This window comes from Schistocerca gregaria, chromosome 3, assembly GCF_023897955.1.
Source record: "Schistocerca gregaria isolate iqSchGreg1 chromosome 3, iqSchGreg1.2, whole genome shotgun sequence".
Taxonomy (NCBI): Eukaryota; Metazoa; Arthropoda; class Insecta; order Orthoptera; family Acrididae; genus Schistocerca; species Schistocerca gregaria.
In genome coordinates this window covers 132,134,534-132,149,897 of record NC_064922.1, presented here as the reverse complement: position 1 = coordinate 132,149,897, position 15,364 = coordinate 132,134,534, and the positions used below count along the sequence as shown (strand labels likewise).

General features: G+C 40.7%; 1 protein-coding gene across 1 annotated transcript in view; it reads left to right on the top strand.

Annotated features, from left to right (window-relative positions):
* Positions 1-15,364, top strand: part of LOC126354453 (arylsulfatase B-like) — a 60,279-nt gene that overhangs the window by 33,776 nt on the left and 11,139 nt on the right. Inside the window, exons 6-7 of the mRNA XM_050004147.1 lie at positions 10,802-10,959; positions 14,465-14,600. Of these exons, the coding sequence (XP_049860104.1) occupies positions 10,802-10,959; positions 14,465-14,600 (294 nt within the window). The remainder of the gene's footprint in view (positions 1-10,801; positions 10,960-14,464; positions 14,601-15,364) is intronic.

The following is a 15,364-nucleotide window of genomic DNA, read 5'->3' as shown; positions in this document are numbered from 1 at the left end:
CTTCTCGTATGACCGTAAAATCGATTGTTGCGTTTTGAATCGTGTCCGTAGCTTTTGTTTCTATTTTTTAAATTATTTGACATTTCACTTTGTTATGCACATGTCGTTGTTCTTGATAATTTGGACGCACTGTAGGCTTACGATGCAATATTTTTGTCTCTTTCATTTCTGTTTCTGCAAGTAAACGTCTCTGGGTGCGGGTAATAATCCCAGATATACTGATCTGTAAGGACACATTGTGGTCTTTGCGGGTTAGCACTTCTTGCTGTAAATGATTTGCGTAGTCTGGAAGGTAATTTAAATTTCCTTAGTTTTTGCATTCAAGGCACCATTACGATGTACATTTTTAGTATCCTTGTAGGCTAGATATTTAAAGCACATTCACGAGTTTCATTGTTTTGTATATTGTGATTAGACTGATTGAATTAATCTTCATATTCGATATTACTGCCCTTTTTTCAAACCAAAATCGCAAGTCAGTCTACTTATGGCACTTCTTTCAGTACTATAATTTGCCCGGCAACTGTTTCACAGTCTTTAGTCTTTAAGCGTTTGTCTGTAACAACTAGTCGTTTAAAGGTGCGACTGTATTTAGTAATAACATTAATCACTTTTCCCAGTAGTGATGTGCAAGCCCTGATGTTACAGCGATATGCAAAACGAAAATTGCAATGCCCATGAAAAGGTAATTCGTGCTAAGTGGCTCACCATAATCCCTCAAGAGTACTTACACAGCTCTAAATACCATATAACTGACACAAGAGATAATAATGGACCTCCACGTCTCAGTGTAGTAAGGAATACATGATTAAATAGATCCATGAAAGCAACAGGTACTCCCAATTGGTGTTAGCTTCACATCTGTAGCGATCTGCAGTATCCCAAGTATGAGTTCATCTATTCACAGTGAAGGTAATAGCTAAACATATTTCTAGGGCATTCGATAGCACTCACACGTTATCCTTTTCGTTGATTTTCCTGTTGCCATAGGGATACATTTATCGATTCTCATTTTTTATTTGTACTTCACTGTTGCTATTTGAGTTCACATATCGTCATTTGGTCACCTGGAGTTGTTGAGAGGAACTGTGGGTGCTAGAAAATTAAGTGCCACGGGGAGAAATCGGAACATTCTCCATACGTTCTTCTGTTCGAGTTCAAAAGAGAGATGACAGCAGCGGAGGCAGCGAGAAACATTTACGACACATATGAGGAGAATGCTGTTGGACAGAGCAAGACAAGAAAATGGTTTTCTCGTTTGAGGAAGATCTTCAGGGTTTGATGAAGATCATTCTAACGCATTGACCCACAATTAACCACGTCATTGTACTCGAGAACATGCAATGTGATGAATTATGATCATTCAACAACAGTGCGACATTTGCATGCAATGGGGAACGTTCAAAAATTTGGTGTACCTCATGCTCTGAGCCAAAATCCCATAAATCAATTGGTGGTCAGATGTGCATCTCTGCTTGCTTGTCATGAACTTAATCGTGAACGATAGAGGCCATTCCTATCCTTTACCGTTACTGGTGACGGGAAACAGTGTCATTATGATTACATAAGGAAACGAAAACTGGCGTTCTACGGATCGGAGCGTGGAATGTGAGATCCCTTAAGCGGGCAGTTTGGTTAGAAAATTTAATAGGGGAAATGGATAGGTTAAAATTAGAAATAGTGAGAAATAGTGAATTTTGGTGGCAGGAGGAACAAAACTACTGATCAGGTGAATACAAGGTTATAAATACAAAATCAAGAAGGGGTAGTGAAGGAGAAGGTTAATGAATAAAGAAAAATAGGAGTGCGGGTAAACTATTACAAACAGCATAGTGAACGCATTACTCTGGCCAAGATAGACACCTAGCCCACACCTACCACAGAAGTACAAGTTTAAATGCCAACTAGCTCCGCAGATGACGAAGAGATTAAGGAAATATGTGATTAGATAAAAGAAATTATTCAGATAGTGAAGGGAGACGAAAATTTAATAGTCATGGGTGACTGGAATTCGGTAGTAGGAAAAGGGAGAGAAGAAAACGTAGTAGGGGAATATGGAATGGGGGTAATAAATGAAAGAGGAAGCCGCCTGAGAGAATTTTACTCAGAGTGTAACTTAATCATAGATAACACTTGGTTCAAGAATTATGAAAGGAGGTTGTATACATGGAAGAGGTCTGGAGATACTGGATGGTTTCAGATAAATTATATAATGGTAAGACTGAGATTGAGGAACCAGGTTTTAAATTGTAAGACATTTCCAGGGCATCCATTGATTATGCACTGTGGATTTAAACTGAAGAATCTACAAAGAGTTGGGAATTTAAGGAGATGGAACCTGAATAAACTGACAGAACCAGAGGTTGCAGAGAGTTTCAGAGAGAGTAGTAGGGAACAAATGACAGGAATGGGGGCAAGAAATAATGTAGAAAAACAATGTGTAGCTTTGAGAGATGAAATAGTGAAGGCACCAGAGGATCCAAGAAAATAAAAAGATGAGGTCCAGTAGAAATCTTTGGGTAACAGAAGATTTATGGACTTTAATTGATGAAAGGAGAAAATATAAAAATGCAGTAAATGAAGCAGACAAAAAGAATACAAATGTCTCAAAAACTAGGTCGACGAAAAGTTGAAAATGGCTAAGCAGGAATGGCTAGAGGACAAATGTAAGGATGTAGAGGCTTATCTCACTAGGGAAAAGAGACATTTGGAGAAAAGAGAACCACTTGTATGAATATCAAGAGCAAAGACAGAAACCCATTTCTAAGCAAAGAAGGGAAAGCAGAAAGGTGGAAGGAGTATATAGAGGGCCTATACAAGGGAGATGTACTTGAAGACAATATTATGGAAATGGGAAGTAGATGAAGATGAAACGTTTAGATATGATACTGCGTGAAGAGTTTGACAGTGCACTGAAACACCTAAGTGGTAACAAAGCCCCCGGAGAAGACAACATTTCATTGGAACTACTGATAGCCTTGGGAGAGCCAGACTTGACAAAACTCTATCATCTGGTGAGCGAAATGTATGAGACAGGAGAAACACCCCTAGACTTCAAGAGGAACATAATAATTCCAAACCCTTTGACAGATGTGAAAATTACCGAACTCGCAGATTAGTAAGTCGTCTTTACAGACCTATGGAAAAACTTGTGGAAGCCGACCTCGGGGAAGATCACGTTGGATTCTGTAGAAGTGTTGGAACACGTGAGGCAATACTGACCTTACGACTTACCTTAGAACATAGATTAAGGGAAGGCAAACCTACGTTTCTAGCATTTCTAGAGTTAGAGACAACTTTTGAGAATGTTGACTGGAATACTCTCTCTCAAATTCTGAAGGTGGCAGGGGTAAAATATAGGGAGAGAATGCTATTTACAATTTGTACAGAAACCAGATGGCATTTATAAGAGTAGAGGAGCATGAAATGGAAGCATTTGTTGGGAAAGGAGTGAGACAGGGTTGTAGCTTATCTCCGATTTTATTCAGTCTGTATCTTGAGCAAGCAGTAAGGGACACAAAAGCTAAATTCAGACTTGGAATTAAAATCCGTGGAGAAGAAATAAGAAATTTAAGGTTCACCGATGATACTGTAATTCTGTCAGAGACAGCAAAGGATCTGGAAGAGCAGCTGAACGCAATAGAGATTATCTTGAAAGGAGGATATAAGATGAACTTCGACAAAAGCAAAACGTGGATAATGGAATATAGTCGAATTAAGTCTGGTGATGCTGAGGGAATTAGATGAGGTAATGAGACACTTAAAGTAGTAAATGGGTTTTTCTATTTGGGGAGCAAGATACCTGATGATGGTCGAAGTAGGGACAAGAAGACAATAGAAGCTTTCTAAATGCGGTGCTACAGAAGAATGCTGAAGATTAGATAGGTAGATCAAATAACTAATGAGGAAGTATTGAATAGGATTGGGGAGAAGAGACGTTTGTGGCACAACTTGACCAGAAGAAGGGATCGGTTGGTAGGACATGTTCTGAGGCATCAAGGGATCACCAATTTAGTATTCGAGGGCAGTGTAGAGGGTAAAAATCGTAGAGGGAGACCAAGAGATGACTACACTAAGCAGATTCAGAAGGATGTGGGAGGCAGTGGGTAGTGGGAGATGAAGAAGCTTGCACAGGACAGAGTAGCATGGAGAGCTGCATCAAACCAGTCTCAGGACTGAAGACCACAACAACAACAACAGAGATAATGTGCCGAAATCTGTCATCTGATTCCAACCTTGCTTCACAATACGTAACGTATTCAGAATATGTTTCTTTTCAACCACTGTGCGCCTAATATCATGTTAACCTGATAACTATAGCCTACATTCATTACATGTGAGCAAAACATGACTTAAAGAAATAGTCTAGCTAGAAGTGACCGAGAAAAACACGTGATGTTAGCAACGAATATACAAGGCTATTACAAATGATTGAAGCGACTTCATAAATTCACTGTAGCTCCATTCATTGACATATGGTCACGACACACTACAACTACGTAGAAAAACTCATAGATTTTTGTTCGGCTGAAGCCGCACTTCAGGTCTCTGCCGCCAGAGCGCTCGTGAGCGCAGTGAGACAAAATGGCGACAGGAGCTGAGAACGCGTATGTCGTGCTTGAAATCCACTCACATCAGTCAGTCATAACAGTGCAACGACACTTCAGGACAAAGTTCAACAAAGATCCACCAACTGCTAACTCCATTCGACCATGGTATTCGCAGTTTAAAGCTTCTGGATGCCTCTGTAAGGGGAAATCTACGGCTCGGCCTGCAGTGAGCGAAGAAGCGGTTGAACGCGTGCGGGCAAGTTTCACGCGTAGCCCGCAGAAGTCGACGAATAAAGCAAGCAGGGAGCTAAACGTACCACAGCCGACGGTTTACAAAATCTTACGGAAAAGGCTAAAGCAGAAGCCTTACCGTATACAGTTGCTACAAGCACTGACAACCGATGACAAAGTCAAACGCTTTGAATTTTCGGCGCGGTTGCAACAGCTCATGGAAGAGGATGCGTTCAGTGCTAAACTTGTTTTCAGTGATGAAGCAACATTTTTTCTTAATGGTGAAGTTAACAGACACAATGTGCGAATCTGGGCGGTAGAGAATCCTCACGCATTCGTGAAGCAAATTCGTAATTCACCAAACGTTAACGTGTTTTGTGCAATCTCACGGTTTAAAGTTAACGGCCCCTTTTTCTTCAGCGAAAAAAACGTTACAGGACACGTGTATCTGGACATGCTGGTAAATTGGCTCATGCCACAATTGGAGACCGACAGCGCCGACTTCATCTTTCAACAGGATGGTGCTCCACCGCACTTCCATCATGATGATCGGCATTTCTTAAATAGGAGATTGGAAAACCGATGGATCGGTCGTGGTGGAGATCATGATCAGCAATTCATGTCATGGCCTCCACGCTCTCCCGACTTAACCCCATGCGATTTCTTTCAGCGGGGTTATGTGAAGGATTCAGTGTTTAAACCTCCTCTACCAAGAAACGTGCCAGAACTGCGAGCTCGCATCAACGATGCTTTCGAACTCATTGATGGGGACATGCTGCGCCGAGTGTGGGAGGAACTTGATTAGCCGCTTGATATCTGCCGAATCACTAAAGGGGCACATATCGAACATTTTTGAATGCCTAAAAGAAACTTTTTGAGTTTTTGTATGTGTGTGAAAAACATTGTGAAAATATCTCAAATAATAAAGTTATTGTAGAGCTGTGAAATCGCTTCAATCATTTGTAATAACACTGTATTGCTCCTCAAAAACACAGACACAAATTACAAGTTGACAATGTATGCATATCCAACATTTCTGAAAAGCTTACAACGTGGGAGCAACAATCCGATATCTTTCAGCAAGCCGACCTACTCTTTCCCATGCCCACACGGTTAGCCGTGCTGTCTAACGCACCGCTTTACGGATTGGAAAGGAGAGCGTGGTCACTGGCACAAATCCGCCATCCGGACTTGTGTGGAGGTCCGGTGAGCCGGCTAGTCTGTAGATGGTTTTTAGGCGGTTTTCCATCTGCCTTGGCGAATGCGCGCTGGTTCCCCTTATTCCGCCTCAGCTACACTGTGTCGGCGATTGATGCGCAAACAAGTTCTCCACGTACGCGCACATCACCATCAATCTACCACGCAAACATAGGGATTCCACTAGTCTGGAGCGAGACATTCCCTGAGGGGGTCCACCGGGGGCCGAACGGCACAATAACCCTCTGAAAGAGGGGTTCGGTGTAGGGCGGCGGAGGGGTGAAGTGGACTGCGGTAGTCTTTTCTAGGTCCCCGGTTAATACAATACAATACGCTTTCTCATAAAACTTGCTTTGAAGGAATCGAATATAAAACAGACAGAAATGGGATTAGAAATGATGCAGTAACCAACTTCTCAATACTTGATAAATTCGCACTCTCTCTCTATCACCCACCACCATTACATATGAACACGCTGAGTAGCACAGAATTCATCATTGCACAATAACTTGGAATTGTCTTACCGGTAATCTTGCGATTTTTACAAATTGTTCAACGTCATAATTCTCTATCAGACAAAAGTAATTTCGTCTGAAGAGTGTTGTCCATCAAATATAGCTCCAAAACCAGACAGTTCTTAGCTGTCGAATTACATTACATGAAAGGTAATGGCTGACCACCTTTGAACAAGGAAGGCACGCCTATACTCCGCCGCAGAGGCGCGTGATTGGCTGAGGGCCAAGCGCTCACCAAAAACAAACATTCCGATGTAGTGGTTATGCAAAGAATTTACGATCACATTAGTATCGGTATGTTTTGTTGGCTGCTGTCTCACTATCTCAGGGACAGCTGTTAAATACATGTGACAGATTTTCAAAAACGCAAAAAATCGGGTGAGGAATGAAAGAGCCAACAACAGGCGTCTTTCAACTGTCTATATCAACACTTCTTAGTAGCAACTCTTTACGACGTTATTGTATTACTTTATGGAGTACACAGCTGAATAAGAGTTGCAACACCCATCTCCTGCTGCTCAACTCCTCTTGTAATTTCAAAGTTTTATATAAGCGTATTTGAATCGTAGGATGAACTTTGAGATAATTAGGGTCGCTGTTGTAATCCCTATCTTTATAGATCTCATTTTTAGATTTTTGTAGTCAACTGGAGACGAGGTCATATTTCTCTCAGGCACATTAAATTAGCTATAAATCACATGTAAAACGCCGCATTTCGGCAAGCAAGATGTCATCTTGTTAAGTATAAACGAAATATTGTACTCTGAAGTTGAGGATGTTCGTCTACATCGTCACATATACTCTACAAGCCACTGCACAATGGGTGTTGGATGGTGCTTCGTACCAATATTAGCTGTTTTCTCTCATTTCCATTTCGTGTATATAGTTACAAGACGTCCAGATGCCTTGTCAAATTCTCCCCAATGCCATCAATGATTTCGAAATCGTAACCCTTACATTGCTAATTTAAATCCATGAAACGCTAGTAAATCACGTACAGTGAAATATGGGGAGAAGGCTGACTGGTGGAGAGCAGTCGTTTGAGTTTTCTCACCAAACTCGTTAACTGAAAAAGTCATCAGATGCGTTGTCATTGTGAAGTAACATTGAGTTTTCATCCAGTATCTAGAGTCTTCTTTTCCGACATGTGTCACTGGAACTTCTTCCAAAGGCTTACTGTTCGACAATGAGGTAAAACTTCAGAAGACATAATTCCAAAGACAATTAAAACTATCAGTTTGATACTAAATGAAAGCTCTTCTGTTTTTATAAGCCCAAAGCTCTTTTGTTAACCACTTCTATGAAGACAGCACGTTTGTCCACTTGTCGCAGCTAAGAAACTTTTAGTTTTTTCGTGTGATCACCATCTCTGTGTAAGTCTCGTTGTCTTCAGTAGGTTCAAGGAGTTTCTTGCAAACATTCACTGCCGTGTGGAGTGCTGCGCGGTTTGAAGTTTCATGTCACTGATTGCGCGGCGCTTCCCGCCGGAGATTCGAGACCACCCTCGGGCATGTGTGTGTGTGTGTGTGTGTGTGTGTGTGTGTGTGTGTGTGTGTGTGTGAATCTTAGCATAAGTTAGTTTAAGTACTGTGTAAGTCTAGGGACCGATGAACTCAGCAGTACCGTCCCTTAGGAATTCAATGACGTTTTAAGAAAGAAAAATAAACATTCACTCACTGTTCTTTCTGTACTTCGGTCACGTGATGACGAAATATATTTGTTACAAATCGACACATACTCATTATTTGAGTTAAATCTTCGTGACTCACATCATTTTAGATTAGAACTCTCGTCCACTGGTACTCTGTGATATAGACAATGGTTGGGTCGAACGAAATTCTAAATGTGAGCACCACCAGTTCAGGCGGAAAGTCACACGTTTCCAGTTGATTAGTGGAACCTTCTGCACAGAGTTATTCATTCTTAACATACGGTTTGAGCTGTATCATCATCTTCTTTCAAAAGTTCAACGCTTATGGTAGTTTCACCATTCACAAGCAAAATTCTACAGCGAGTAGCTGAGCCCGTAAATCAGACGTCCAAAAAATTTCGAGAACACTGTAGTTCCTTTCACTCAAACAACAATAAAATCCAAAAATAGAAAGAGAATCCAAAAAAAAAGAAGAATAAATGTCAATGCTTGGGAGCACGTGACCTATACACTTTTGCCAACTGCACGTCGCTGGTGCACTTCTTTGACAAAAAGAATAGTTATTATTTTTTTAAGCTCCCACATATACTGTGCAGTCACTGGATGATGATGATAATGTTGGTTTGTAGGGCGTGGACATCAGGGCCCGTACAGGTTTCAATCTTTCCATTTACAGTCTAGTCACTATAGGAATGATGATTAGATGATGAGGACTACACAAACACCCAGTCCCCAGACGGAGAAAATCCCCGACCCGGTCGGGAATCGAACCCGGGACGCCGTGATCCAGAGGTAGTAACGCTAGCCACTTTTTTTAAAATCTCATTTTTGTTTGTTTTCGTTCGTTGCATCTGCTTGGTGCGGACGTTGCAAGACACCCGTTTCACTTCGTCGTTGATCCATTAACTCAATTTTTTTTTATTGCAGAAGGCAGCTAACCCTCTGACGAACACGCTGAGCTACCGTGCCGGCAGACTGTGGACTGCAGGCACTCGAAACAGTGGGGTTCTTGTAGAAAGAAGTGTTCCAAGTTTGGGCTACCATTTACTGTTTAACACGTAACTCAACTTACGTTGGAAATTAGTTCATGAACGTTGCAGTAAACTATACTTTCAAGTAGCCTGCTTTAACCAATTAAATGTAAAATGTCAGTCAATCTCACTTTTTTTAAAATCCTGGATTGCAAAATATGCTAGGATAGGATTCCTGTCGAGGTTTGTGCTTTGGGATAATCACGGGTGTAAGATAGAATTTTTAGCAACACCACAATTATTATTAAAATCAACAAAATTTCACATATACCTTATCCATTTACAGAGTGCCAAATACAAACAGTTTATTGGGAGACTGGGGGCAAGGGTGGCGTAATTTGCAGTGTCTGTTAACGGGGCGGCGATGCACTCTTGGCCTCATCCTGCTACAGGTATTCTTGGCGTCGGAATTATATTTTTATACGTCCAAACCCGTGCTATCATAATAGTATCATTTAACGCAGCATCCGAGGCCCGTAAATACTACTCTTAAACTCCTCTGGCCCGAAAACTCCAAGAATATGAGCCACAATGATCCGCTATTGTTAGCGAGATGTTAACCATAGCACTACTCAGCCCAGACTCCCTACCCACCACAAAGGACGAGTTGCCACTTGCGTGCCAACCACACCTTTTTCTCTCTGCCAAGCTACTTCCGTAGCTGCGTGGCTTCCCCCATCTTTTACATTCATCCCTACGTTCCTTAACTAAAGACCAAGTCATTTACAGTACATTATATAACAATCATTCCAGTAGTTATTAAAATACACAGGCACAGTTTAGCAACTTCGTTCAAAATATTCATATAACTAAAATGTAAATACGTGGTCAAAAAATTTCCATGACAGTTAGGGCCTGCAACACTCTACATATGCAACACCACAAATTAACATATAAATATCGATACAGATACAAAATAGATCGAAATACTTGTTACAAGGTGACTTGAAGATTTTCGCTTGACCAAAACTGGTTGTTTACAGCACAGGTAGCGTATTGTTGTCACAACATACCATAACAGAGATTGCCATAGAGTCTAACTCAGGTCTTTTGTAGTAAACGTAATTGTCAATGTTCCAATCAGGGCATGTGCGACATAGCCTTTAGATGTTTCATTTCCCAAACACAACCTCTGGATGGACAAAAACAGCATGGTAAGGAATGTCATATATAAGGCTCTTCGTTAGCTGTAGGTACCGAACAGTTCAATGTACCTATATGTGATAAAAATGTTTCACTTTAAATCCAACTTAGCAGATACATACACCTATTCCAAAATTTCAGAAGTTCTCTAGGAGCGTGCAGTACCTAAATTGAGGAGTGCTACGTGAAACAGAGGTCTGTTGCTGTGTGGCAAGACTGAGGCCAGACTTACACTTGACATGCTCCTATAACGTATCTAGACTCAGAGTTTGTATTGATTTGAGAAGTCATGGAAAAACCCAACCCAGCAGGCTTGGGCCGGAAATTGAACCACAGTACTTCAGTGATAGGGGACAATATCTTAGTGATGTATCTCACTCACTGACTTCGAAGGTACTTGATACAAATATTTAGCTTGTAACAGTGTTTCAAGAAATATCATACGTGTCCAAACCAACCATCGAACATTTCATCTGTTTGCAGCCGTGATGTCAAAAGTGGACGAGTCGGTTGGACGTGTGGCGGCGGCGCTGCAGCAGCGCGGCATGCTGAAGAACTCCATCATTGTCTTCATTGCTGATAATGGCGCCCCTTCGTCAGGCCAGTACAACAACTGGGGCTCCAACTATCCACTGAGAGGGGTGAGTCTGAATTCCAACAAATGATAACATCAACCTCTTATTCATCAAGCTTTTCTCAAAACAGGTGGAACGTTTCTCATATACACTTCATGAAAGGATGAAGGTAACGTTCGTTTTAATACCCATTTGTAGGCAAGCCAAAATGAAAGTACAATTTCCTTAAAAGAAACTTTTTTATTGGGAAATAATGTAACGTCCTTCGGATATTCGGTCTTGGCTAACACTCAGAGGTATAGCAATGAAATTGTTATTTCTTATGTATCGGTATCGACATTACGAAAAGGACATTGATGAACTGAACTCGCGACTTGTGTGAGATATTTACTTCACCAAATGTCATAATTAAATGGTTAATAATCGATGGTCTATCAGTTGCTATTTAAATATTAATGATAAGTTCAAATTAGTTCCAGCGACACCAAATTCCCTACTGACTGGTTGTAATCTCAAATCTATAATCAGTCATAAAAGTGTTATTAATTCTTACCGTTAAGGAGTTTCTATATTAGCGCCGAGTGCTTCAGCCAAATAATATCGCAGCACGTTGTAAAACCTGAATGATAATAGCGCGAATTGACAAGATATGCTGGTTTATTACACAATATTAGTCACTTCCTAACAGAGCCATGAGGAAGAAGCTTTCCTAGGTGTTGGGGGGAATTATATGCTTCGTAACTATCGCCAATTTCTACAGTCCATTAGTTACTACCCATGAAATTGTCTATCTGGGTTCACTTCCTAAATAGTGTTAACTTCAAGTTATCTAATTTAAAAGTCACTTCTGTCTGATATATGTAATTCCTCTATCTGAATTCTAAATAACGCAATATTTGAAGTCAAAGTATCGTTTCACTGCGTCATAGTACATCGCAATAATCAATTCTGAAAAAAAAAAAATCTAATTGCGCCTACATACACGAACATTCAAAAGTATGACCTGCAACGGCTAGTTCTCGTAACGTAGTGACAATGGATTGAATTGTTCTTAGCCATTTCTCACGAACCTTAAAGAGTACTCACATGGAGTATTATTTGGGAACGTTGGTTCTACTCTGCGAATACTAATTACAATGATTTTGCGATTTACAGTGATTTTGAATTTTGAGTTTGATTTTACTGGAATCCTGCTTTCGTTTGTTAATAAATTACTAAGTATTATATTCCTGATTCAGTTACTCGTTAATATCGGAATAATAGCGTTAACTGGAAATTTGTTTGCTGCTTGTTTTTTCATGGAATTTATAACTTATTTTGGGGAAATATTTGCGAATTTTGGAGCAAATTTTTGAATTTCATTTCTCGTCCGAGGAAGTGGCATTACAATAACCATTTGAGTAACAACTTCTTACTATACAATCACCCGCATTCCCATGCTGACTCGGTGCAGGTCTTGACAGATTTCCTAATATCGTCCAAAAGTACACACTGTGCCTTCGTACTCATTCATTCTTCATGGTGTGGTGATTTCCTTATGTGTTAGACTCCTAGTATCCTTGGGATTAGTTCTGTCAACAGTCTGAGCTACTTCAAACCTGAGGTGGTCTAGTGGTAATTACTCATTCAGGGGGAACCATACAAACCTATAGACAAACTGGAAAAATGGAATCCTCTGCACATAAATGATTTTCGTTAACCGTTAATACCCCCTGACTTCGCATTTATTCTGACTAATCAGATGATATTGCGTGTAAAACCTTCTTACCCTAAGCCTATGTGATGCAAAATTCAACAAAGTCAAGGAATAATTCACTTTCTCTGAATGTAGTTAATCAAATACAACCTGTGAACAAATCAGTAATTCAGGCATTATAATGAAAGGCAGTAGGGCATCACAGAAAAATCTCCATGTAACACATCACACAGCTCATCCATTTTAATGAAAACTGTCTAAACTACTGAATCACACCCAACAGCAATTAATGATAACACTCTTTGTATTTCCTCATAGATCACACGAGGTTGCACCAACAATCATTGACTAACTGTGATGTTCAGCAATCACATCAAATTTCGGTTGACTAGTTTTCTAGCTAGTTTTAGAACATTACACTAATAATGACATAACGGATCATATTTCTAATTTTTATGTTTATATGATGAGTTTGTGGGCAGATTAGTTTCCCTTCACAGTTTCATCGGAAACGGTTGTTAAGATGTCAAGGAGGTGATGTTGTATGGCAGTTAATCGGTAAACTGTCACGCAACGTGTTTTATAATATACTATGCACACTGGAACAGTCAATGTGGATGATCCTTTAACGCTGCATCATAGCTGAAGACAGTATTCAGTACTGCTAATGACTTTACCGGCAGTGTAACTTTCCTCGTCATGTTGATGGTGTCCGACACTGCGTGTAACTCGACAGCCTCTTGTATTGTACTGTGCATATTTTCTGGGTAGGTCTACCTTGGTTCTAATGTTTCCTTCGGCCTTGGGTGTTTTCTGAAGACGTAGTGCTGTCTGTCTCTTCGCCCTTGCCTTAAAATATTCCATCGTTGCACCGGTCGTCGGACGTTAGGCGAATTGGTTAGTCGGTCGGTCGACGCTTAAGATGCCCATAGTTCGAGTTGCCATCCTGTCACGTGAGTAGAACTCTTCGCTGCCTGTCTCACCTTACCTTTTGTTCGAGTTACCTTCCCAGGCCGATCCTTGGAATTTTCACTGAGAACTTATTGTCCTGATTGCTTAGATTGTGATGTTTGTTTTAAGGATATTTGTAGTTTTCTGATTATTGTTGATGTGGCATTCAGTCGAGCAATAATTTGACTTCTTTGGTGATAAGACCATCAGCAGTGTTACAGTTTGTTTTACAACGAAGTATTTATCCTAATTTGGAATTGTTCTTCTGACTTTTCATTCAGGCCGTCAGCATTTTGTTCAAATGGTTCAAATGGCTCTGAGCACTATGGGACTTAACATCTATGGTCATCAGTCCCCTAGAACTTAGAAATACTTAAACCTAACTAACCTAAAAAGAACACACAACACTCAGCCATCACGAGGCAGAGAAAATTCCTGACCCCGCCGGGAATCGAACACGGGAACCCGGGCGCGGGAAGCGAGAACGCTACAGCGCGACCACGAGATGCGGGCAGCATTTTGTTGTTTGAGGTTATTCGGCCCTAAAATTGTGGAATTTTTTTCTGTGATAAGGTCTGCAGCCGTCACAGAGAGATTGATTTAAAATTCTAATTTCTTTAAATAAAGTTTACGTATTTGTTGTGCAACTGAAAATAACTCATTACGGCCCCGTCCTCAATCGTAACCTCACACTGCCCCATCCTGGGAAACCAGCTCTCACCCAGCTCACTGACATTTCGTTTCTCTATAGTAACTATAATTATTATTTTTTCGTTTTGCTTTTTTCGGCAGTGAACATGTAGGTATAGATGCAGGTGTTCATTTGTGATTTTGAGACGGTCTAGGAAAGAACGGTTGATGACTGTTGTTGCTGTAGAGGCCCAGAGTCATGGAGAGGTACAGTGCGACTGGATCTGTGTGCAGATTAAGAACACCCTGTGGGAAGGCGGAGTGAGAGGAGTCGCTGCAGTCTGGAGCCCGCTGCTGGAGAACACGCCCAGGGTGTCCAATCAGCTGATGCACATCACCGACTGGCTGCCCACGCTCTACGCTGCAGCAGGTAAGTCAAGTTTGAGAAGGTCTATGTTAGGGGACGATACCTGTGGAGTGACTGGGGCGACGGACGAAATGTAAGTAGAGAGAATGTGGTTGTGCAGAGGTGAAGAAGAAGAAGAAGAAGAAGAACGATACACAAAATTAAATCGCCGTTTTTCATTAGCTTCTCCCAATCACAAGTCTTACTCACTCCATTGACTAAACTAGATATTACCAGTAAACCTATGCCTAGTTAGATTTCGCTACAGAGAGAGTCTGGTGGTGTCTTTTCGACCTTTATTTCTAGAAACTTGGTATACTACTTAGGTAAAAACGAGAAATGAAGGACTGCATTAAATATTAGGAATTTTCACACAGCGTTTGAATACGTTTCTAGCGATACGAATGATTTAACATGATGCTCTCTCATTTCTCTTTTGCTCATCCGTGTTACTGCGTTCAGTGGGTCTCCAGCAAAAAATAAATGACAATATAAAATGAAAGGCACTATGTCCTGTTGTTCTGCACACTACAATCGTCAAGTCACAAACACACAACAATATTTATAGCTGTTGTTAAATAATCATACACAATTCACAATGCGTGGAAATGTAATATCGAAAGCAGACGCACATATAAGCGTATAATAATAACACAGAGAAACAAATGTTACAAGGTGCCGCATGTGATTTTCTGTTTGGTAGCCTGGTAAAATAGTGATCTTAATCTGTATTTGTGGCTGAAAATAGGCAAAAATATGAGAGAAAGTAACTAACTGACTCTGTTCGA